The sequence below is a fragment of the Lathamus discolor genome, chromosome 7 (assembly GCF_037157495.1).
Source record: "Lathamus discolor isolate bLatDis1 chromosome 7, bLatDis1.hap1, whole genome shotgun sequence".
In the NCBI taxonomy this organism is placed as follows: Eukaryota; Metazoa; Chordata; class Aves; order Psittaciformes; family Psittacidae; genus Lathamus; species Lathamus discolor.
In genome coordinates this window covers 10,708,730-10,732,740 of record NC_088890.1, presented here as the reverse complement: position 1 = coordinate 10,732,740, position 24,011 = coordinate 10,708,730, and the positions used below count along the sequence as shown (strand labels likewise).

The 24,011-nt window shown below is 44.6% G+C and overlaps 1 protein-coding gene across 1 annotated transcript; it reads left to right on the top strand.

Annotated features, from left to right (window-relative positions):
• The first annotated feature begins 1,682 nt into the window (after positions 1-1,682).
• EDEM1 (ER degradation enhancing alpha-mannosidase like protein 1) lies at positions 1,683-16,112 on the top strand. Its single transcript, XM_065687359.1, has 12 exons — positions 1,683-2,205; positions 2,288-2,360; positions 3,887-3,990; positions 4,654-4,825; positions 6,932-7,115; positions 7,646-7,820; positions 8,366-8,486; positions 8,958-9,128; positions 9,715-9,788; positions 11,224-11,320; positions 11,780-11,965; positions 12,828-16,112. The coding sequence occupies exons 1-12, from the start codon at positions 1,820-1,822 to the stop codon at positions 12,915-12,917; spliced, it is 1,833 nt and encodes a 610-aa protein (XP_065543431.1). The 5' UTR covers positions 1,683-1,819; the 3' UTR covers positions 12,918-16,112.
• Positions 16,113-24,011: the final 7,899 nt, after the last annotated feature.

Sequence of the window (24,011 nt, the reverse complement as noted above, 5' to 3'; positions counted from 1 at the left end):
ACCAAGTGACTTCGTCTCAAGAGTGACCATAAGCCTTGTGCTCAGTGGGGGCAACTTTCTGAGCAGTTGGTCTGTGAAGCACTCTCATTTCTGATTACAGCTTTGCTTTAGATGCTGAAAGCATTTGTTGGTCTCATTTGTGCTTCTGAAAAGACCTATTGGGTAGAAATTCATAAACAGTGTTACTCGACAAGCAAAGCAAATATGTGGGTAGAGAAGGAAAAAGATGTGGTCGTGTGTGAAACTGTAAGCTAAACTTGGCTCTCAGGAGAGCATCACAGTGAAGTAAACTGGGAAGCTGCTTCTGTGCAATTGTGTTAACTCTGGATGTGGGAAGATATTTCAGTCTTCCCAACAATGTGGAATTTTCCTCTTTTTATTAGAGTCAATAAGTTAATCTTGGTGTGAATATTTTTTTTGTGCTGAAGAGGGGAAAAACCCCCATTAAAAATATGGATGAATTCCACAGGTTTGGGGGGCTTTTTCTGTGGGTTTTGTTGTGGTTTTGGTTTTGTGCTTGGTTGTTGGTTTGTGTGTGTGTGTGTGTTTGGTTTGGGGGCTTTTTTACGATTTATCGATTCTACCGTTTCTGTTGCAATTGTTTTTGTTTCTGTTGCAATGAATGGAAAATAAAGAGCAAGATCTGGTTTTTGAAATAGAAAGTATAAAATACAGGCTGAAGACAAATCATTAATGCCTGGTTGTCTGACAATGCATGGTAAGTCTTAACTATTTTTTTTTTCCCTGTGCAGGGATTTTCCATATTGTCTCTATCAACTTCCTAACAGGTTGCAACACCAGAGTGGGCAACAGCCTTAGTTCAACGATAGAACAGTTGCAGTTAGAACCACAGTTAGTGGTGTTACTGTCAGAGTTTCTCGGGTAGGTCCGAGATGTGTGTCCTCTTTACCTCCCCCAGCTCCAGTCTCTCTACTGCTGATCCTGTTCTGTCTTTGAGAGGTTTTGTTTTTACCAGTACTGCTGTGAGTCTATTTTCACTTTCATATCTACACTTTGCAAGTGGTCCTTGTCTTGTTTTCTATTTATACTGCTTTCTGACAGCCCCAGCTGCCCTGGAGCTTGTTCTTTGCTCTCTTCCAGCGCTGCACCGAACACTGCTTCACCATGTGCGCGGTGCCGCCGTAGCCGCAGGCGCTGCTCCGTTCCCCATCTGGCCGTTTGAGCAGTTGAGCTGTCGGCTCTGTATCCATCTCCCCCACTTCCACACCCCAGGAGCACAGCGCGGCTTCCTCCGAGCTCCTCCCCTCTTTCTGCCGCGGGTGAGGAGGAAAGCTCGTCCTGTCACATGGGGGTCCGCTCCCCGGTGAGCCTTCGCTTACAGCTGCTCACGGCGAGCGCGCGGGTGCCGCCTGCGGGGTAAGGGGGTCTGGGCTGTGCAGCAGCAGGAGGGCCGTGCTGCAGACGTTACTGGACTCGGGGGGCGTTGCAGAGAGCTCTCACTCCTCATTCGCCGCCGCTCCCCCGACAGCGGAGGGCCCCCAGTTCTCCACCTCCCCCTCGGGGGCTGGGCCGGGCGCAGGCCTCGCCCTTCCCCGGGCAGGGCAGCCCCGCCGCCAGGCCCTGCCACGACAGCCCCGGGCCGCCCCGTCCCCGCCCCGCCGCGGTTCCGCCCTGGAGTGACGGCGGCGCTCTCCCTATGACCGACGGGCGGTCCCGGCTGGGCCAATGGGAGCCCTGCGGCCCGAGTTTCCCTTCCGCCGTTAAAGGGGGCGCGGCGCGGGGCCGCGCCGTGGGGTTTGCAGCGCGGGGCGGGGGAGCGGCGGCCCCTTTAAACTATGCGCGCGGCGCGCAGGTGACCATGCAATGGCGGTCGGTGCTGCTGGGGCTGCTGCTGCTGAGGCTGGCGCTGCAGGCGCTGCTGGCGCTGCTGCCCGCGCTGGCGCCCGGCCTCTGCCTGCGCCGCCGCTTCCCCTTCCCCTTCCCGCCGCCGCCCGGCGCCGCCGGCTCCTCGCACTGGGGCTCGCTGCTGCGGCGGGACGGCGATGGCGGCGGGGCGGCGGCGGCGGGTGACGAGTACGAGCGGCGCTACAGCGGCGCCTTCCCGCCGCAGCTGCGGGCCCGGCTGCGCGACGCCGCCCGCGGCATGTTCGTGTTCAGCTACGACAGCTACATGCAGCACGCCTTTCCCCGGGACGAGCTCGACCCGCTGCACTGCCGCGGCCGCGGCCCCGACCGCCGGGACCCGTGAGTGGCGGGGCGGAGGGGGGGGACGGGACACCGGGGAGCCAGGCGCGGCGGGGCCTAACGCCCGGTTCTCCCCTTCCAGCTCCAACCTCAACATCAACGATGTCCTGGGGAACTATTCGCTGACGCTGATCGACGCGCTGGACACGCTGGCGGTGAGTCCGCGGCCGGGCCGGGGAGGGTGGGCGCTGCTCCTGCAGGGAACGCTTCCTTTCCTTCCGTCTGTCTGTCCGTCCCTCCGCGACCGCCGGGCTGTGTTGTACGAGAAGGCTCCGGGGTCGCCCCGTTAAGTTTAAGCCCCGGGGAAGCTCGGGACGCTCTGAACTTTGCCGATCAGTTCAAAGGTGCATTAATGTAGCTGGGATGCATCGCCGCAGAGTAACTCTTTTGCTAATTAAACTCGGAAAGCCGTGTCTCGGTGGGGGCATAGATATTAACATCTGAAAGGCTCTAGTCGGTTGATGGGAGATTTTAGCGCCGTGAAATCCCGCATACTGAGCATGCATGAGTTTCACTTGCTCTGTTAATCCTCGATACGGGTGCATTTTTGCAGCCAGGGCAGACTCTTGGCCTTCTGGAGTGTCACTGATGCACTGGATCCAGAGTGCGTTTCTCTCTTCCTGTGTGTGCAAGCACTGTACGTGTGCTTAATGTTACGGAATACTTGCCATTGCTACCATGGAACTGCAGTTTGTAGGGAGGAGGTCTCAGCTGTTTAACTGAACAGAACCGAAAGCAGGAAGTTGGTTTTAACTGAAGCAGTGGGTAGGGATCCATGCTGCGTTGCTGGTGGTGTGTTGGCTAAACAGTTGCCTTCCTGTGCTCATTCACCAGTGTCTCATTGTCCCATCCATACCTTTTGGGACAGTACATAACTTTCTCAACTATAAAACTTCTGATTCCTAGAGTCTCTTGTGTTTTGGAAGCTTCTGCATGGAGAATGCCTACTTAGCTCTTCGTCTGCTCAGATCAAGCATGTGAATGCTTTCCTGCTGGGTCTGGGTAGCAGAAAGAGCAGGCATGCTGGCACATGGTTAAAGTGCTCGGGAGTTCTGTACACCCAGCCTTACCTGAACTAATACAAGCAGGACCCTGTGTTTTTCTTCCATATTCCTGTTTCCTTGAAGCTGGGTCTGTCTCTGGATATAGTGGAAATCAATTGCTAAGGTATACCTAAAGAAAACTGGCATGGGAGAACTTATTGGGCAGGGTGTGCAGTGTTGAGTAAAAAGCCCGAAAGGCTGGTCTTCACTGGTCAAATAAATGAATCAGACTTCATTGCTCTGCAAATTGTGTTACCTTTTGAGCTAAACTGAACTCTTAAACTAATAGTTCAAGCAGTTAAAACACTCAATGTGCTAGATCTTAAGTTTGTAGACTTCTGCTCTAAAAGGTCACCCAAAAGACCAATATCGGGGGTGGAAGAGCATGTGAGTGCATGGGTTGGTAAAACAGACAAAAATATATCTGTTGATTTCCCTGTTTTCACATACTTCTTAAAAATGCACTTTTACGTGTCAGTAGGATGAGTAACTTCCAGAAAGTCTTTTTAGTGGGAGCTTGCAATACTCAGTTCTGTGTCTAGTTAATATGTTTACTGGTCTAAAATGTAAACTTGTCATTCTGTTTCCTAACCCTCTTCTGAAGCAATTAAACAAAATAGCCTTGTTTTTATATCAAGGTAATGGGAAACTCCTCGGAATTCCAGAAAGCAGTGAAGTTGGTGATTGACACGGTTTCATTTGATAAAGACTCAACAGTCCAAGTTTTTGAGGCAACAATCAGGTATGTGGCTCTAAGTTTCTGTCTTTAAATCAATGAAAAGGTTAAAGACTGCATGTACATATATGGCAGAAACCAAGTAAAATCATCGATAAAAATGTCTTTGGTAGGCTTTGCCCCATAATTGTTCCTTAAATAACCTGTTTTTTAACCTTTCATGAAAAACAGATACTCTATTTTCGTTTTCTTTTATGGAGCTGTTTGCTTTCACTTTTGTTTTAAGCAAAAAATAGGCCTGTCTTCCTTGGAGATGAGATTAAAATACTGTCTGATTTTGAATGGCTTAATTTTCTGAATGGCTTAAACAGTCTTTATTTAATTGCTGCTTACCTTGGCTAAGCTTTCTTTTTTCTGATACTGAGTGTATGTAACAACTTTACTGCCATTTGCAGGGGCAAGGAAGTCTTTGCTCATAAATACACTTGGTATGTTGTAAGGAGCTACTGGGTTAGGCCAATTTTGCAGAACTGGTTTTTGGGATTACTGTTGCTGATGAGCAGTGTGACTTCCAGATGCTTTCACTGCTGGTGGGGAAAAAAGCAGATCTCACTGTAGTACCTGTGCACAAAGTAATACTTCAGTGAAACACAATACTGCTAAGGGTTTAGGTGAAGAACTAGGTTCAGATCAGATATAAAAACTGAAGAACTTTTCCTTTTCCCATAGGGTTTTGGGAAGCCTGCTTTCTGCCCACATAATAATCACAGATACCAAACAGCCTTTTGGTGATATGACCATTAAGGATTATGACAATGAACTGTTGCATATGGCTCATGACCTAGCAGTAAGATTACTTCCGGCCTTTGAGAACACCAAAACTGGAATTCCATATCCTCGGGTAAGTGAGCACACGAACACAGTGGATAAATAATGTAAAAGTAGTATTTCACCTGTCCTGTAACTCAAATTCTGTGCCCTGTGTGTACCTGTATATGTGTGCTCGGTACTGAACCTGCTCGAAGTGACATTAAAAAGGTGTGGGGGTAACTGCTAAATTATGCTGGCATGGACCTTATAAGTGGCTCCTTATGCCTAGTAAATGTTTTCTTTAGGCTGTTCTTTCACTCCGTATTGTTCTGTATGGGTCATTAGTCATTTGTTTCTGTGCAGTTTGGTTGGAATGTGCCCTTGCCCCATGCTTTCTTCCTATATGTCATGCAGTGACAAACACTGCTGTCAGTAAGAAGGTTAATAAGAAATACTTTGAAGGTAAATAGCCTGGGAAAATAACTATTGAGAATGACTTGGTTCTAAGATAATTGTGATAAAATAAAACTAATCTGAAGTATTTGTTATACTGGGCTTGGAATTTATAATTTGCTCAGTGAGTACTCAAGAATCATAGAATCACAGAATAGTTAGGGTTGGAAAGGACCTCAAGATCATGTAGTTCCAACCCCCATGCCATGGGCAGGGACACCTCACACTAAACCATCCCACCCAAGGCTCTTTCCAAACTGGTCTTGAACACTGCCAGGGATGGAGCATTCACAGCCTCCCTGGGCAACCCATTCCAGTGCCTCACCACCCTTAAAGTAAAGAACTTCCTCCTTATATCCAGTCTAAACTTCCCCTGTTTAAGTTTGAACCCATTACCCCTTGTCCTGTCACTACAGTCCCTAATGAAGAGCCCCTCCCCAGCATCCCTATAGGCCCCTTTCAGATACTGGAAGGCTGCTACGAGGTCTCCACACAGCCTTCTCTTCTCCAGGCTGAACAGCCCCGGCCTTCTCAGCCTGTCTTCATGTGGGAGGTGCTCCAGTCCCCTGATCATCCTCGTGGCCTCCTCTGGACTTGTTCCAACAGTTCCATGTCCTTTTTATGTTGAGGACACCAGAACTGCACACAATGCTCCAGGTGAGGTCTCACGGGAGCAGAGTAGAGGGGCAGGATCACCTCCTTTGACCTGCTGGTCACGCTCCTTTTGATGCAGCCCAGGATATGGTTGCTTTCTGGGCTGCGAGCACACACTGAAGCTGGCTCATGTTCATTTTCTCATCGACCAACACCCCCAAGTCCTTCTCTGCAGGGCCGCTCTGAATCTCTTCTCTGCCCAACCTGTAGCTGTGCCTGGGATTGCTCCTACCCAGGTGTAGGACCTTGCACTTGTCATGGTTAAACTTCATGAGGCTGGCATCTGCCCACCTCACAAGCGTGTCGGGGTCCCTCTGGATGGCATCCCTTCCTTCTAGTGTGTCAACCAATCTACACAGCTTGATGTCATCAGCAAACTTGCTGAGGGCGCACTCAGTCCCACTGTGGTTTTCTCGAATACCGTATCCTTTTCCTTGAACACACAGTTTGCAAGGAGAAGAATGTCAGCTCTAGTGGAACAACACTAAACTGTTAGCACTTACCTGACTGCTTTTGGTTTTTGAGCACAGCAGCATTGCTTTTCTTCCAGAGCTGTCAGCCTGTAGAAACATGGATTTTCATTTCTGTTCAAAGTCTGGTAAATCAGTTGAGGGTGGTTTTCATTTCTGTTCAAAGTCTGGTAAATCAGTTGAGGGTGGTGTAATTTCTCTTCAACATTTTGTTGCATGGGGAAGTTCAGGAGTGTTCAGTGAGGAAACTCTTGGTTTCAAGAGCACTAAAAGACGGGGAACAGCACTGCCACCACCCTTGGAAGAACTTGAACGTTTAGTAGAAATGATGAAAAAGTGGTCTGAACTTTGGGATGATGAACAAGTAAGAGAGGAGCAAAATTAGCATTGCCCCCATTAAGCATGATGTTAAAGCTGTAAGATGAATTTCAGGATTTCTTCAGGAAAGTTTTTTAACCAAGCAGTGATACTTTGGCTTTCTAAATATATACATCTTGCATGTTACGTATTGCAAAATGTAGTGAAAAGGCTTTCTAATAAATGCAAGACTGCAGATGAGAGCACAACTGCACGAGGTGCAGCCTGCCTTATCGCCGTTTGCACTCTCACCCTCTTCACAGGTCAATCTGAAGAATGGGGTACCTCCAGACAGCAATAATGAAACCTGTACTGCAGGAGCTGGTTCCTTGCTGGTGGAATTTGGGATCCTTAGCAGGCTGCTTGGGGATTCCACATTTGAGTGGGTGGCCAGGAGAGCTGTCAAAGCACTCTGGAGTCTCAGGAGCAATAACACTGGGCTGCTAGGTAGGTAATCTCCTCTGATGAGATGCTGTGTTGACTGGCTCCATGTTTTAACCTACCTCAGTTTCCTTTAGCAGAATGCCATCGTGCTATGAGTTTCTTTGACGTATCATAAACCTTGTCAGTCTGCTTCCTCTGTAGCTCTTAAGTCATACTCTCCCTGTGTACTTGTGGTCTGTGTTGATCAAATGGCACTGTGTAATTTTGTAAGAAAAATGAAGTATCTGAATGGGTTCTTAGGACACAAGTCTCCAAAGACACATTTTTTTGTGAAACTGGGAAATGAAACTGAGGTTCTTGCATTTATATCCCCATTAATATAATTTAGATTGGCAGATGACTAAAAGTACTTAAACCAACTGCATGTGTGTGCTAGGTCCTTGAATGGATGCACTGTAACACTTCATTTTGATGGTAGTCTTTGATCATTCCTCAGGACTATTTGAAGATAATATTTCCAAGTGCTGGTTCTTGATTACTTTTCTGTGCTGTGCTTGTCAACTTAAATCTTAACTTTTTGTCTGTTCTGAAAGGAAATGTCGTCAATATTCAGACCGGTCATTGGGTTGGAAAGCAAAGTGGATTGGGAGCAGGGTCGGATTCATTCTATGAATACCTTCTGAAGTCTTACATCCTCTTTGGAGAAAAGGAAGACTTGGAGATGTTCAATGATGCTTATCGGAACATTCAGAACCACTTAAGAAGAGGGTATGTTATTTCATATGAGTGTCAATTCCTTAAGCAATGACCCAAAGCGAGATATGATTGTATAGTGTTTTGTGGCATGCTCTAGAAATCAGTGTTCTCTTTTTTCTTTAAAAAAATCGTATTTCCATGGTAGTCACTGTGGAAATAAATTTTAATGTTCCTTTCACTCCATTGGTCATTGGTGTGAAGAAGCTAATCTGGTTACCATCCAAGTTAGTAAATGTGAAGCTGAGATAAGGCTGTAGAACTGCAAAGGAAATACATTAAATTGGTTGGTTTAGTAATTCTAAAGGTCTGATCTAGACTACCTTGACTTTCTGGTAGAGATTCTGCTGCCATAACTTTAGGATATGATGTCCGTACCTTTATGAATGAATTTGTCTGTGAGCGTGACTGACCTTTTTGTTCTTTTCAAAATGGGTTTGAACCTAGCATGACAAATGTGTGGCTTATTCTCTTTGCTGGTGGCAGTGCTGTGAAATGAAACATGCACTGTGTTCTTCTAAAATAGTGAATAGTTACATGCGCTTATTGTTACTTGGCAGTCGAGAAGCTTGCAATGAAGGTGAAGGTGACCCTCCTTTGTACGTTAACGTAAACATGTTCACAGGACAGCTGATGAACACGTGGATTGACTCTTTGCAAGCGTTTTTTCCTGGACTACAGGTAAACTGCCATTCTGTTCAGGACAGCACAACACAGTAGAGAGGTGTCAGAAAGGCCCATTCTAATCCTAGGCTGGGAATGAATCTAAGCATCTCTTGAGATGAGCTTCAACCTGCAGGTTTACATCTGGCTGTTCTGATAAGGCAGTTTTAGGGCAGTTCAGCTTCTGCATCAGCATAACAATATTGGAAGGCCTGGCCTGCTGCCTACTAGACTTGAGATACTTTTATCTTTTTTCATTTAACCTTAGCATTTGCATACCATGCTGTGAGGCTGAGCTCTGCTAGAGCTTTTGATGCAGTGGAACTAATGTATTAGCTTTCTTTTGTGGGGAGGGAGAGGGTTGGTGATTTTTTGTCTCGCCTTATGAGGGGAGTGTTTTATTATATGGCATGTTCTTATACAGAGGGAAAAGTAATTTGCTGGCTTGCAGTATTAAGCCTGCATGTTTATGGCTGTTGTTATGCCTAGGTATTGATAGGAGATGTGGAGGATGCTATTTGTCTCCATGCTTTTTATTATGCTATATGGAAAAGATACGGAGCTCTCCCAGAAAGATACAACTGGCAATTGCAAGCGCCGGATGTTCCCTTTTATCCACTAAGACCAGAGTTGGTGGAATCCACGTATCTTCTTTATCAGGTACTTGACTTTTCTGTGCTTATAGCTCATATTTTGACAAAAATGGTTTTGTTCAGAAAGTCACTTTTTCTACCCCTAGCCTCTGGCCTGCTAAAACCTGGTGCTTTTGGGTCTGCCTGTTCTTACACAGAGGTCTCTGTTTCAGCACTAGATTGTTACGCACTGTAGTTCCTGTGTTGTTTGCTTTAAAGGTAACACTTCTCATATAGGACAGACAAAAAGGAGGCTAAATGACCTTTTAAAGAAACTGTTGGCAGATTTTTACAAGGTGGAGACTTGTGACTTCTTAACAGAAATAGCTGAAGTAAATGTAATAGCTTTCCTTGCTATATAGTCTAGGCAGAGTCTCCAGATGGCAGGAGATACACTAAACTAAAATAACTGTGGCTGCGAGAAAGCTACCCAAAATGTTTGAATTTACTACATATTGTATTGATATTTGCACTAAAGCAAGTGTGAGAAGCTTGCAGATAGTAATCTAAGTCATGTTCCTATAAAGATAAGCTTACTATAATATATGAGAATTTGATAGTACTAGGCCTTTGTTGAAATTACTGATTAACTCATGTCTGTCTTCATTATTTAGGCCACAAAGAACCCGTTTTACCTTCATGTGGGGATGGATATTCTGCAGAGTCTGGAAAAATATACAAAAGCAAAGTCAGTTTTCAATGTTCTTTTGTCTTTTCTCACTGCTATGCACATATATTTTATTATATAAATATTCTATAGAATCTGATCTGCCAAATGTATGTAAACCAGAAAACCCATGAAAGCCACAAGTGGTGATGTATTTATTGAGTAATGATTTCTGTCTTACCTGAAAATGAAACTACAGTCCAGTGACAACTTTATGGCTTAAGAATTTTATCACTACTTTGCAAAATGCACTGTTGATCAGTTGCTGAAAACGGGCAAATTAGTGTTTTTTTCTATGGATCCTACAGATATATTTCTCACATCATGGCCCCATGATGTATAACTAAAGTGGAAGGATGGCCTTTAAGGCAGATGCTGTTGCATATTGGCTTTCATTTCAAGACAGTAGCAGTGAATCCTGACTGTAATACTGAGAGACTCACATGGAAGATAGAGAATTTTTATTCAACTATTGGTATTTACTGATTTTGTAGACAAGTCTGTATTAACCATAGGAGAGTGTAAACCAGTACTGATCTGCAGTTAAATGGCGTTCAGGTGCTGTGTAGGGGGTTGACTGAAAGAATTACAAGCTTCATATGTTAAGTTGGGGGTGTGTGTGTGTTTAAGAGTGGGTAGTTTGGGAAGAAACCTTTACATAAAGGACTTGGAACAGGTCCAGAGGAGGGCCACGAGGATGATCAGGGGACTGGAGCACCTCCCGTATGAAGACAGGCTGAGGAAGTTGGGGCTGTTCAGCCTGGAGAAGAGAAGGCTGCGTGGAGACCTCATAGCAGCCTTCCAGTATCTGAAGGGGGCCTATAGGGATGCTGGGGAGGGACTCTTCATCAGGGACTGTAGTGACAGGACAAGGGATAACGGGTTAAAACTTAAACAGGGTAAGTTAAGATTGGATATAAGGAAGCAGTTCTTTACTGTGAGGGTGGTGAGGCACTGGAATGGGTTGCCCAGGGAAGTTGTGAATGCTCCGTCCCTGGCAGTGTTCAAGGCCAGGGTGGACAATGCTTTTGGTGAGATGGTTCAGTGTGAGGTGTCCCTGCCCATGGCACGGGGATTGGAACTACATGATCTTGAGGTCCTTTCCAACCCTAACGGTTCTGTGATTCTATGACATGAGGCTTCCAGACCTGGGTTTTTCCATGTGCTCAGAATGGGGAAATACCCTGTTTTCTTCTGGGTACTGTGAGAGTATCTTGCTTCTTTGAGAGACTTAACAAATCTGCACAATGGAGTAGGTGAACCACAGGGTCAGTGATTGCAGTCTCATCAAAACACCAGAAAACAATAATCAGTGCTTACTAGAAAAAAAGACTTGTTTCATTTTAACTTCACCCGTAGTGACAGTTGGAGTGGTCTGAAGTTAAGGAATATTTAGGGAACACTTCAAGAGCAGAATGTGTAGGAACTAAACTCAAACCAATCTTACATCTTGCAGGTGTGGCTATGCCACATTGCACCACGTTGTAGAGAAGACAAAGGAAGATCGAATGGAGAGCTTTTTTCTCAGTGAAACATGTAAATACTTATATCTGGTACGTGTATGTTCATTTCAAGGATACTTTTGCATCTACTGCTTAGCTTTGAGCTAAATTGTTACTTGTAGCCATTTTGTGTGCCTCACAGCAGCCTCCCATTCCTCCCCATCAGGATTTGGCACTCAATCTCCTTTAGTGCAGAAAAGCAAATAAATCTGTGAGTGGATAGAAACAGTGAATGCCAGCCCAGCAATGCCTGTATAGTGCAGTGTAAAAAAATAAGGGCAGTTTAAGTTGTGTGAGAAGTCTTGTGCCTCTCCCCTTTTAACTGCTAAAATAAATCACTTGCATTAAAACTATCTATTTCCATTTGCTCTAACAGCAGTTGGCCATTTAGCACTAAGAGGTATGCTTTTTGCTTGATCCTTCAAATGCATGAGTGCATCCTTTGTAACTTGATGGGATGTGAAGAATGTTGCACGTATACTGTAGCTGTCTCTCCTGTCTCTTGTTTAGTTGTTTGATGAAGAAAATCCAGTGCATAAATCTGGAAATAAGTATATGTTTACTACTGAGGGGCATATTGTGTCTGTGGATGAACGTTTCCGTAACTCACTGTGGCAAGACATCCTCCCTGGAGAAGAGGACGACACAGAAAAAATTAAACCTAATGAGTTAAAGGCAGTCAACTTCAGCTCTAATGTAAGGAATACACAAATTGTTTCTGGTTGCGTGCTGGAGGAGGGATGTATGTTGAACTGTGTTAGGCAGTAGAAAAAGAGCCATTTGGAAGTGTTACTTTAAAGCTCAGCAGTGTTTGCCTTACAAATGTCAACTGTCTGAGAAGGTCCCTGTGAAAAACACTCTAAGTAGCAGAAAGAATGGATTAGGATAATGTGAGGGTGATTATGTTGAAGGTGAAACCTGTCCCCTTTTAAGCATTTTGCCGCAATTAATTTGTGCTTTGTTAATTTATTTCCCATTATTTTTCCCTTCACCTGTTCTTTGCCCTTCAAATTTTCCAGTGTTGCTGTGATGGGGAAAGAGAAAAGCAGAGGGTATTTAACAAAACTTTTCTTCCCTCAAGATGGATTTAAGGCATGTAAAGGTGACCTTTATTAGCTAGGCATCAGCTGAGGACAGAGCTATGGATCCAGTGCCTGTCACCAACCAAAATAGATACGCTTTTAATACACAACAGTATTTTCAAGTCTCTAGTAGTAAGTTCTAGCATGGTTCCTTTCCTCCTCCCCCCAGTCCTACAGAAAAAAAGAGCATTATTTTAAATGTTCACAGTTGTCATAGTGAAGGAAGTCTCAGTAGAATAACAAGCTGCAGTAGTTTGGCATGTATTTCGCAGCTTGCAGCCTGCACTGGGGAAACACTTGCTGCTCATTTGTGTGGTCTGTGCTGGTAAGTTTGCAAAGAGCAAGAGAAAGTGAGGAACAAAAGCTCTGTTGGGTACAGTTTTCTGTACTGGGAGGAAATGTAGGGTTACTGATGCTGTAATGATTCTAGAGGTTATGGGATTGCCTATTTTCATATATTCTGATTTTGTTAACAGTGTAACAGAGTTCCTGATGAGAGGAGATACTTGCTGCCATTGAAGAGTAACTACATGAGACAGATTGATCGAATGGTGGGCTTGATCTGAATGGTTCTTCAGAGTAACTTTTACTGTATGTCAGGAGGAGCATGGGATTTGACTGTAGACATTCCTCTCCTCTTCAGCTACACACCTGCATATGCTGGAGTCACTTGGGCTTTCCCCATGCTTGTTAGTTTTCAGTTATGGACGTGAAGGGAGATCAAGTTCTCTTACAAGTTCAGTCTTCTGAACTGCGGTAACTTCACATGCCACCTGAATAGAGATTTCTTTAAGACCTCCTATGCAAAATGTTGGAAATGAAGGCTGAATATGTTTAAAAAAAAGTTGGCATGTGCCACTTAGCTACCTCTTTGTAGCTGTGTTACGAATGTCCCTTTAGAAAAGGGTCTAGTATTTAATTTGAAATTATTTTGGGATTGGGGAAGGAATGGGAAAGTGCAATTTTGTACACCAAGTTTTAACTATTGAGTTATTCTGACTAGCAATACACAACCTTAAGTACTACTCAGGTAGGAACCCACTGGTAGTGGGTTTTGTTGAAACAAAAAATCACTCTGTCTGGAATAGTATCTTGAAAATGTAACTCCTGATCATGTAAAAAGCTATCAGTATAGTCATGATATTCCTCAGTTACATGGAACTGCATGGTTGCAAGAGCCTGTAGCTATAGAAACCAGTAATAAAATAAATCAGGTGCCTTTTTTTTTATAGGGGAGTGGGTTGGGAGGGAAGGGGAAATTCCCACTTAGCTTTCCAAGCAGCTGATTTGATACAGCTTAGCTGAGCAGAAGTTCCAAAAGTTGCATTGTCTGCCATGTTTTTAGTGCCTTTTCCAGAGAGATGCTGCTAAGAACTGGTATAACAGTACATGAAGAACAAACTATTCCACATTCCTGTCAGCATTAATATATTAGTGCCTTAAGTTTTGTTTTCTAGCAGGAAAAATTGAGCTTGTTTGGCAAAACGGATAAAGTATTTCTGACCAGCTGGTTACAAAATACAGTTGGATCCCAAAGTGACTTGTGTATGAGATGGCTTCTCTTTTTTTAAATATCTCTTTTTTTACATACTGGAAGAATATCAACCTCTGTGCCCATCCCAGAGTGTTTCTGAGTTTTATTAATCTGGGCTGAGTTTATTCTCTGTGTCAGTGCAGTTAGTAAAGGGGCTGCCTCTGCATCATCCTGGAGATGGAGGTAGAGGTCTGAGCCTGCATTGTGCCAACTTCCCTGTGCCACAAGACTAAACTTAGTGTATGCCACTGTAATGGGTTTGTGGGTGCAGCAGCTGCCAGTGCTGACTGCTGTGCTACCTGTGCAGTGTACCTGTGATCTGTGCCTTCTCGTTCTGGTGAGGAATGGTGAGAACCTGCTGTTGCTGCATCCTACCTTCTTAAACTGCAGCTCAGTTATGTTTGAGAATAGCTATAGACTTTCAGGAAGAGCAGTTAAATTTAAGCAGAGGATTGAAAACTAAGTGAGGCCAAAACAACTTATTCTAAATATAACAGTTTGGGTTTTTATTGGGTTTGGTGGTGTTTTTTTTCTCCAGTGACTCCCTGCTGCTTACATGCTTTTTAATTTTGACTACAGTTGAAGTAGCTGAATGTTACTGTTGGGTTAATTATTTTTAAATGAAGGCTTAAACATAAGGGCAAACTTGGTCTGCTGTATTTTCACGTTCTTATGACAACATTGGTTTTCATCAACCAGATGTTGCAACTCAAAGCATTTCTAATAAATATGGCGTGATGAAGAGGTTATTGTTTGAATCTTTTAGTGTACAGATGCATCTCAGGGACTTCGTTGTAGATTCTTCTATTCCATTCTAGTTGGATCTTGTATTCAGGCAAAAAAATAACAGTCGTGTTTTCTTAGTCTTACTGTGTGTGTTTGAATGGGAGGGAAGGCTGGAGGTGGGGAGAGGGAACCATAAGATTTCACAAAACATTGCAGTAGTCATTTGCCTTGATGTTTGGGGCAGCTGCAGTTCCAACTCCTGCAGAATTGGCTTTGCAGACCTGTTACTGGAATGTCTTAGTTGCCTGTTTAAAAGCAAAACCTAAATTCAAGGTGTGTGTTAACGATCCAGAGAGGTATTGGAGAGGTTCAAGGTAGAACTTCTTGACCAGTAAACATTGCCTGGGCATGCAGGTACACTTCAGTCTGTAATCGTGTAAAGAAGTGCAGGAGGCTGTATGAAGGGAAGTGCTTTCTGCCGACTGAGGGAGGCAAAAATATCTGGGCTTTCTGAAATGCTGCTACTGGGCCAGATCTTCTAATCGTAGCTCTAAAATGACAAGTACCCGGTAGCCTGGAAGCCTAATGCAGTGTTCCACAACTGGCCATTTAAAGTCATGGCGTGACAGATGCTGCCCTAGGTGTGCTGGTGGCTGCTGGTCATGATTTTTCCCTGCCTTGCAGTTAAGCTCTCTGAACATGCATTTCATTTGCACTTGTAACTGCCTCTCAGTGTTTTGTGCCTTCTGTAGCACCTGAGCCCTGGTGAGGGTTCCAGCTGAGTGTTATGTACAGAAATCTGCTTCAGAGTTGTCCTTGGCGAATTACACGGCTGTAATGAAGCTGCACAACTGTTCTGCCATCATGATTTTCCCTTCTTGTATATCACCAGAAATAGAGTGATAGGTAGCTAAAATGGAACAGTATTAGCAGGTATCACAGCCTTTCAGCCCTTAGTGACTTGGACCATTAGTTACAGTGCCAAATAGCATATGGTCAGCTTCAGCCAAATAGTATATGGTTAGAAACTGCATTGGAATATGTGCAAGGTGAAAGGTGATCAGTCATCTTTCATAGGAACAGCTTTTGTCTACAAGGAGACTGGTGCTGACTCCATGGTAAAAGACTCTGGATTCTTTACAGAACCAACTTGTCTTCCTCCTTGTTTTAAAAATGCTTTGATATGTTTTTACTCTAATGGCAGGGCACATACTATGCACTAAAATTGAACCTTCTGTGTAAGTCAATGATGTCAAAATGAAATTGGTAACACTGCTGGAATAACTTGCTGAAACAGACTTTCGTATTTCTTGGTATAATGTGCAATATCAACTTTTCCTAATTAAAAATGCAATGTATGCTTAATTGTTGTTTTTCCATGAAGTATTTAATTGTGGATGGGAAATCTTTAAGAGGACCAAATGCTTTTCATGAAATGTCCCGAATTTTCAACACTGAGCTTAAATTTTATGAATCTGCATTAAAAAAATAGTGTATTTGATCACTTTTGTGTGTGTTTTCCTTACAGTATAGTTCTTGTAAGGTCATTGTGAAGCTTGCAGGTGATTTCCCAAACACAGGGAGTGTGTATACCTGATCTTTGCCCTTCACCAGTCAGAAAAACAGCAGCTGAGTAGAACTGGGAGTAGGGGTGAGTAAAGGAAGGCATAACCTGAAGCCTGTGTGCAAGCAGATTTGTGACTCTCATTTAAGTCCTCTGTGACTTGGCCAATCTGAAGAGCTCAAGACCTTGACTTCTTTGAAATAACAGAAAGTCCCTGCTGAGTTCTCTGGTGCTGTTGTAGGTGTCTGTGTCAGTCCTGCTGTGTGGGAAGAATGGAAGTCCCTGCCTATGTGCTGCAGAGAGGGTTGGGTGGCTGGGAATTCCACTTGTTCTGTGAGCCAGCCTTAGTGATGAACTGTCGCTGCTAACTGCTGCTGTTACAGCAAATACCATTACTTTACTTGTAATGATTTGTACTTTACTTGTCAGAGGTTAGGCATACTGCTGGGTATTCTGGGGAGGAAGAAAGAGACTGTCTCAGCCGGAACTTGACAATTCTTTGTCTCCAAGGATAGCTTGGCTGTGTCTTCACCTTAAACCTGGTTAGCTCAGGAAAACATAATTGAGGTGTGCAAGAAATAGCTTTTATCTTCCCTAAGAGAAATTATACTTTTCAGCCATGTCCTTGCAATAACACGGAAAATAAGTTAATGGTTTGCAGAAGTGCTTCCTCTCTCGGGTGGGCTTTCTTCCCAGCTTCATCTGCCTTGGTTACTAGACATGAGATGCCTTCTTATGTATGATGGGTTTTCATCTAGTTGGAACAAGGGATGGCTCCTTACTGCAGGAAAGCTAGAGAAGAACCTCCCAAAACAAAAAGCCTGCCCCCTCACCCCTTCATTCTCCCTGCATAATGGCTGGAGGGACAGCCTATGCTGAAAGTGGTGATTTGATGTGGAAAGAAGAAATGAAGCATGGCAGGACCAAGCTGTTGGCCTTGTGAGCAGGTGACTGAGTCTGGGTAAGTACTAACCTACCTGCTGGTGTTTCCTGATACGGCTTTCTTAAGCTGCTCTGTGAAGAACCTAGTGCAGGTGGGAATTCTGCACTGTGAACCTCTTCCCAGTCTGTGGATAACCGGACTTTGGGAAATAGCACAGTGGTAATTTTTTGTTTCTCCTGGATTTTCTTTTTTCCTCTTTGATTGACATTCTATCTTCTGCTGTTTTCTGATTTGTCATCTTGATTGAAAGGCTGTTGAAGCTGACAGGACATTTTCTGTTGTCTGTCTTGATCAAACTCAAAGTTACAAAGAAACATCTATTGAACATTAGTGATTGGATTTTTGCAATGTGTTTGAAGTTCCTCTGAATTTTTAGATACGGATGATGTGTTTTGCACATTTCCTGCTACTTTTCCTGGGTTTAGACTTCTAAGTGTCAATTCTGAAGTGAGTGTAAATGGGCTGAAATCTAATTCTGGGGAAAGAGCCTGAGCTTTAATGTTTTCCACTGTGGTTGTATGTTTACGAGTGGTGTCACTGCCCTCAGCTACTATTTGCTGTCTGTTCATACCTTGCCTTGCTTCCTAATCTGCTGTTGGACAGTTGGTTTGTCAGTGTGTTACAGCTCTGAAGTCAAGACTGTTTTGACTGCAGTTTCTTCTAATTCACATTTAAGAAAATGCCTCAAAAACGCCAGTCTTCCCAACCTGGGTTTTCTGGCAGACTTCAGTACAGTAGCATTGTGCGTGATAAAAGAGCTAAAGTCCAAAAGTGTGCGTGTGAACTCGGTTTTGGGGGGAATAATGCATCAGGCTAACCTAGTATTAGGGCTAAAAAGTGACTGCCGATAACTAGCCAAAGATCTTTGGCTTGGGTTCCTGTGTGTTTGGTGGCAACGCTGCATATCTGATCTCCTTCCACCAGAGACCACTCTTGTGCCACTGATTGGAGATTTCTGTCGTACAGCAGCAAAAGAGCCCTATGATCTTTACAGTGGAGTGTCGGGAAATGTAGTTGTGTGGCTTTGTGGAGCACCGCTTCTCCTTCGCTGGGAGCTGCGAAGTGTTAGGGAAAGATGAGCGTGAACGGCAGGGATGTGTCCTGCGGCCGGCCCATCCAGCCGCACTGCTTCCTCGCTGTGCTTCTACCCATGTGTGTGGGAAAATCACCTCTTCTAGCTCTTGGACACATTTATTTTTGTCATTGCTTGAAACTTCTTTTAGAGAGAAATTCTGTTTTGCCAATCACCGCTCGCATCATTTATTCACCTAACAGAGACAGCAAGTGTTTGCTTAAAGCCGCTTTGTACTACTTTTGCCTTATTTGTCCCCACTTAACTTGCACTGATGAGAAAGCCATTTGATTGGAAAGGTTATATTGAAACCCACCTTTATTTTCCAAAAGATAATGCAATTTTTACTGCCTTAAATTTTGCATGGCCATAAAAGTTGACAACCTGGGAGACCTCCAGCCTCATTAGCACAACTTGGTGTTCCAATGATGACAGTTGGTTGCTCCTGTTTTCCAGGAGACAGCAGGTTTGATTCTTAAAATAGTAACTATGAAGTTCTGTAAAGTCATTGTTTATTTAGGCAGTGCTAATAGGGATGAAAAAGGTAAGGCCCAGCCACAACTGGTGAAGATGCTCTGACCTCTTGAGAACTGCACAAGTTGCGCCAGTGGCTTTGGAGACAGGGTGGGAGCTGCAACAGTGGCTGGGTTGACTGGGAGAGCTGGGACCAGCCACAGTCTGCGCTTTTTGACCATGTGTGGATTTACCAGGTGAGGGAAGGAGCACGGTGCTCCAGCCTCCGGGAAAAGCAATTAGCAGGGCTGAGAGCAGCCTCCCCTGTCCATGGGGAGGGCAGAGATCACCCTGCCCTCTCCCTTGGTAGAGCTCTCCTTGGTGGGTATCGCTGTACATTGTTAGAGGCAGATCATAAAGGGCAGGATCACTTGAGGCAGGTGCTCTAAAACAGTGGAAAAAAACAGTTTAGGGAAAGAGGGTAAGGGAAAAAAAACGGAATTGAGGAAAAAAAATTGCTTTATTAATATTTTGGAATAATTGAAATTCCTTGCCATTAAGGCCCAGGGGCTTTTGCAATAATGGCAATCTGCATACTATTAATTTTTTATAATGTTCATTTGGTGGAGTAAGTAATTCTTAACATTAATAGCTCTTGAAAAGTACTGCGAATCATTATCTTCATCCTGTAAGAGTACTGCTAGCAATCGGGCACTATATGGTTTATGTCAAGGAGCTGCATTTCGTTAACTTCAGATGAAATAGAAAACTCTGTTTTGAAAATATATTGCTTTTTCCTCATCTTTTGCAGAGGTTGTTTTTTAAAGCAGCCTTCAGGAGAAGAAATGAACTCTGAAAGGAGTTTTTAAATAAGCGTTTTTAATAGAACAAATATCCCCTTGCTTAATGAAAAAACAAATTACGCTGTAGCTACAGATTTTTATATTTTCTTTGCAAATGATTACTCCTCCTTTCCTTTTCCTTCCATACCCGCAGCTGTGTGTAGCGCTGATACACCACAGCAGAGCCTGGGTCTGCTTTTTATATGCACATCAACAGGCTTTTTGCCATCTTAATGCGCTGTCATTAAGCAGTATGGTACTTTGTGGGGTGTAGTAAGAATAATTAATCCCTAATCCTGTGAAAGAAAAATCAGATCCAAGTTGAGGCTGGTTGTTTTTTCCCTAGCGTTTTTTTCACCCCTTTCTCTGTCCTATGATATAAACCCCAGCCAGTGTGTTTTGCACCTGATTGCACAATGACTGGGGACTGACAGGCTGAGGTCTTTTGCTGCCCATTGGGACAGAGCAGGTTGCATGATACAATGCAAAGCTGTGCGAACAGTGACACTTTGATGTCAGTTTTACACTCACCAGGTCACTGACGTGGGGAAGCTGCTCTCTGAGATAGCGAGCAGTGGAGATGCTGGCTGGAAGTGAGGGGCTTTGGCACTGCTGCCTGCTGAACCCATCCTGTCCCTTGCATCTCAGCTGGGGAAGCTCTGGGTGTTGCTCAGGCTGTGTGTGAGTGATGTGCTCATCATTCCTTGCTGCTGCAGCCACCAGGCAGAGCAGGTGGGCACTGGCCTGTAAAAACCACAGAGAAAAGCTCCACAAGGATACTGGACCTGACGCTTTTCATTTAAAACAGGTGAAATGCCTGAAAATAGCTAAATTATGGCATGGATGCAGTTGTGCATTGGAGGAGGTGGAAGAGTCTCGCTGTTGCTTCTATTACAGCTTGGCTTTCAGCTTCATCATCTTTGTGGGGCAGCTGGAAGGGCAGCTTTCCCAAAGCCTCAGGTTTTGACAGCTGCCAAGCCATGAGAAGCTCAAACAATAGCAGCATCTCAGTCTTCAGCTAAAAGCCTTGAATAATACCTGTCATCACCCCTAGTTAGTGGGAGCAGGACATGGGGCACTTGGCTCAAAACATTGGCAGACTCAGGGCTGGAAGAGCTGTTTGTGCTCAACCCGTTGATGTGGAAAACTCCTGTTCATTAGGAAATACAGGTGAATGCACAGCCCATTTCCTTGTTTCGTGTTTCTGAGAGGATATCGCAAATGTTTGAAATCCAGCAGGGAGGTTCCGTGGGGCTGTGTTTCCTGGTGGTAATTGGTAAGTATGAGTTAGGTCAGTTCTTTGTATGGGTGCTTTGCACCTTCCCTCCTCTTTGTGGGGATGCTCAGAAGGCATGGTCCCAGATACCCAGCTCTGGATGGCCCTGCTTGAGGAGTGGGTTGGCCCAGATGACCCCAGAAGTGCCTCCAGCCAAGATGTTCATGGTGACCATGGAGGCTGCAGGAAGTGGTGATGTCTGGACAGAAGGGACTGGGTCTGGACCTGATGTTCTTCTGAGTCTTGGGGCAGCCCCAGGCACTGCAGCAGGACTGCAGCCCTCCAAATCCTGCAGACTCCCCTTTAATTGCAAGCATCAGCATAATCAGTGTTGTGGCTCTGCAGCAGCTGTAAAGTAGCTCCTAATGGGGAATGCTTTAATAAGGTTAATGGCTCCTCAGCTCCTCAGATGGCTCTTCTTAAAACATCTTGAAATCTCAGCATCTGGCGCTGGCTGAAAATGTGCAATAAGGTGAAAGAAATCAGGTCTGATGTTAGTTTTGAGATTCATTGAAGTTCAGGCAGTTCATGTATTAATGGAGATCACAGTGATGTTAAAAAAAGATATAGGGTCCCCTGTGTTTTGTTATGGTCCTGGTTTATCCATGATTGCCTACATCCTGGGACACTGAAACACAACACACAGGCAAAGCAAGGGGACTGTGAAAAGGGGTTTAAGATGATATACTTCAAAACTTCATAAATGAAAATGCCACTAAAAGTGTATTATTCAGAATGTGAAAAATGTACCCTTTCACTTCTGTTGACACACAATTATTAGGTCTGGAGGATTACTGCACCTGAATTTGTTTTGCTACTGACACATCACAAATGAGCACCAGGACTTGTTGAACCAGGGAAGGGATTTAGTAATCAGCATGATGCTGAGAGAAAAACAAACAGACCTTGTCTGTAAGCGTGTACTGGCCCTAAAAACATGCGGGAGTGATTTCATGGGTGATGTGTGCTGCAGTGTGATCCTGGTGATTCTGAACTGAGGGCGTATTTATATTTTGGGTACCTGCTTGTTAGCAGAGCAAGCACATGGCTTTTGCTGGGTTGATCTATTGGGATGCAAAGGGACCTGGATGAGGGTGAGGGTGCTCTGCAGCATCCATGGCACCATTTTACCTGCCCCTTCGTTTGCCTGCAGGCTCATGTTTCCTGGCTGATAAAAGCCCTGGAGACTCTAAAACAGTAAAACTCAAAGCTTGGGGTTTGCCAGTGTGTTCATTCGGTGCGGGTGAGGCCAGACCTGTGTGCAATGGCAGGGGGTGATGTTTTATGCATGTCCCAACCCACATCACACATGTCCCACTCAATGACAGAAATGCAGCTTTGCCTTCGCCTCCCAGCTTCCCCCAAGCCCCATTTTGGGGACATAAAACCTGCTCAGCCCATCCTTTCCCTTTTTTTTTCAATGCTTTTTCTAGCTTAACACCAGAAAGATTTCTCTTCATTGGGTGAGGAATGTTCCAGTTTGATGATTAATTAGAATTGCTATTAATACAAGATGCAATCCCATTAGATTAATCTATCTTATTGGTCAGGCTTTAATTAATTAGGTAATAAAAGCAACCCTAAAAAAAGTCTTGAGTGCTGGTTACCGAAACCCATGGATCTACTTATTAAGAATTAAAACCTTTCTGCCTTTGATATTTTTCTGCGTTATTAAACCCTGCCCGGTTTCTGTATGGTTTGTCCCATCAGTAATGAGAGTCTTATTTCTGAATTGCTTTGTGTGAGCCAAGAAATCTAATATTATCTAATTAGGGGCAACTCTGCCTGAATAATAAATACGGGAGCAGCAAAATCAATTTGTTGCAGGCATTTTGTATTACCACTAAAAAACATCCAGTCTGATAGATTGTATGCCAGTTTCATAGGAAAACAACCAAAGAATTCTCTGCAGATGAAGAGCTGGTCCTGTCCCTGGGGCCAGGTGCCTGGGGCAGCTTGGCTTTGGGGTGCCCTCCCTGTGGGCTCCAGTGGGGACATGACCTGCTCCATCTCAAAGGCACTGCACAGAAAAGATATAGTTCTGAAGAACTGGCACAGTCTGGATGCATCCCTCCCTTCCCTGCCCCCTTATTTTCTGGCGCATTAGTATTTTGGTCCCAACAGGTTTTGAACAGGTTAGTGCTGGATGGAGCGGTGCTGCCTCCCATGTTATGGATAGGGATGCGATAAAACAAATCTCTAGTTTATTTTCCAGGGTGTTGCCTTATTCTTTTCTTCCTCCTGCCTGGGGCCAGGGATTTCACTGGGGTTTGCTGGGACCAAAGTTCAGTGAATTCCCTGCAGGAGCAAAACCTCAAAGTTTTGAAGCTTTAATACTGAAAGAATCCAGCAGATCTATTTTTATGTATTTCACCCTCTCGTGTCAAAACACTTCTGGTTGTGGCTTGAAAGTGCGGATGGATTTTGGAGACAAGCTCAGGCATCTGCCATTGGAGCCAGCACACAGAGAGGGCACTGCTGCTGCTTGAGCTGGCCTGGGGCCGACTGCTGCACACCAGCTCCTGGCTGGGACCAGGAGCTCATTTTCCCTGGGGACAGAGGAGGACACAGGTAACAGGGCAGGTGAGTGCTGTAAGAGACTCCTTGGGTTAAGCCTGTGGTTTGGCTGACTTCCGGTACAACAACTTGTGGCTGAATCAGTTTGGAGGGAAGGAGGAGACTCTAATCTCTGTTTAAAAGAGAATTAAAATGATACAAGTGGATGCAACATGGAGGAATGGTAAATGCAAACAGTATCTGGTTCTATGCAAGTAGTGTTCCAGCCCATGAGAGGTCAAAACTGATGGCCATCCACAGCAGAACAATGACATGAATCATCATGGTAGATGTGGGATCCCTGCTCACCCGATGCTGATGGCCACCACTAAGGGACAGCAGGGCTGGTGTAAACCAAAAGTGGCGCAGCTGTAGACAAGTATTTCACACCTTGGAGCTAAGGTAGCGCTGCTCTGGGAGGGGGGTACTGTGTGATTTATCACTGCTTCTGCAAGAGAGAGATCACTTTTCTGGGCAATAACAAGAAAAGATTAATTTTCATTTGGTGCTACAGTTTGCCATGCAGTGGTCTGAGGAAAACAGTCTTGGTGACACTGTGCACCAAGTCTTACAAACTACAGCCCCCTTGCTGTCAGTGGGTGCCTGCCATTGACTTCACTGGGTCCTGGCTTGGCTGTGTAAAGGGAAAATACTGTAGGAAACAATAATCAAGTCACCAGGCAGCTTGACGTTT

Coding starts and splice junctions, on each gene's coding strand:
- EDEM1 (XM_065687359.1), top strand. CDS start 1,820: ATGCAATGGCGGTCGGTGCTGCTGGGGCTGCTGCTGCTGAGGCTGGCG. Junction 7,821..8,365: donor CAGAACCACTTAAGAAGAGG/GTATGTTATTTC, acceptor GTTACTTGGCAG/TCGAGAAGCTTGCAATGAAG. Junction 11,321..11,779: donor CATGTAAATACTTATATCTG/GTACGTGTATGT, acceptor TCTCTTGTTTAG/TTGTTTGATGAAGAAAATCC.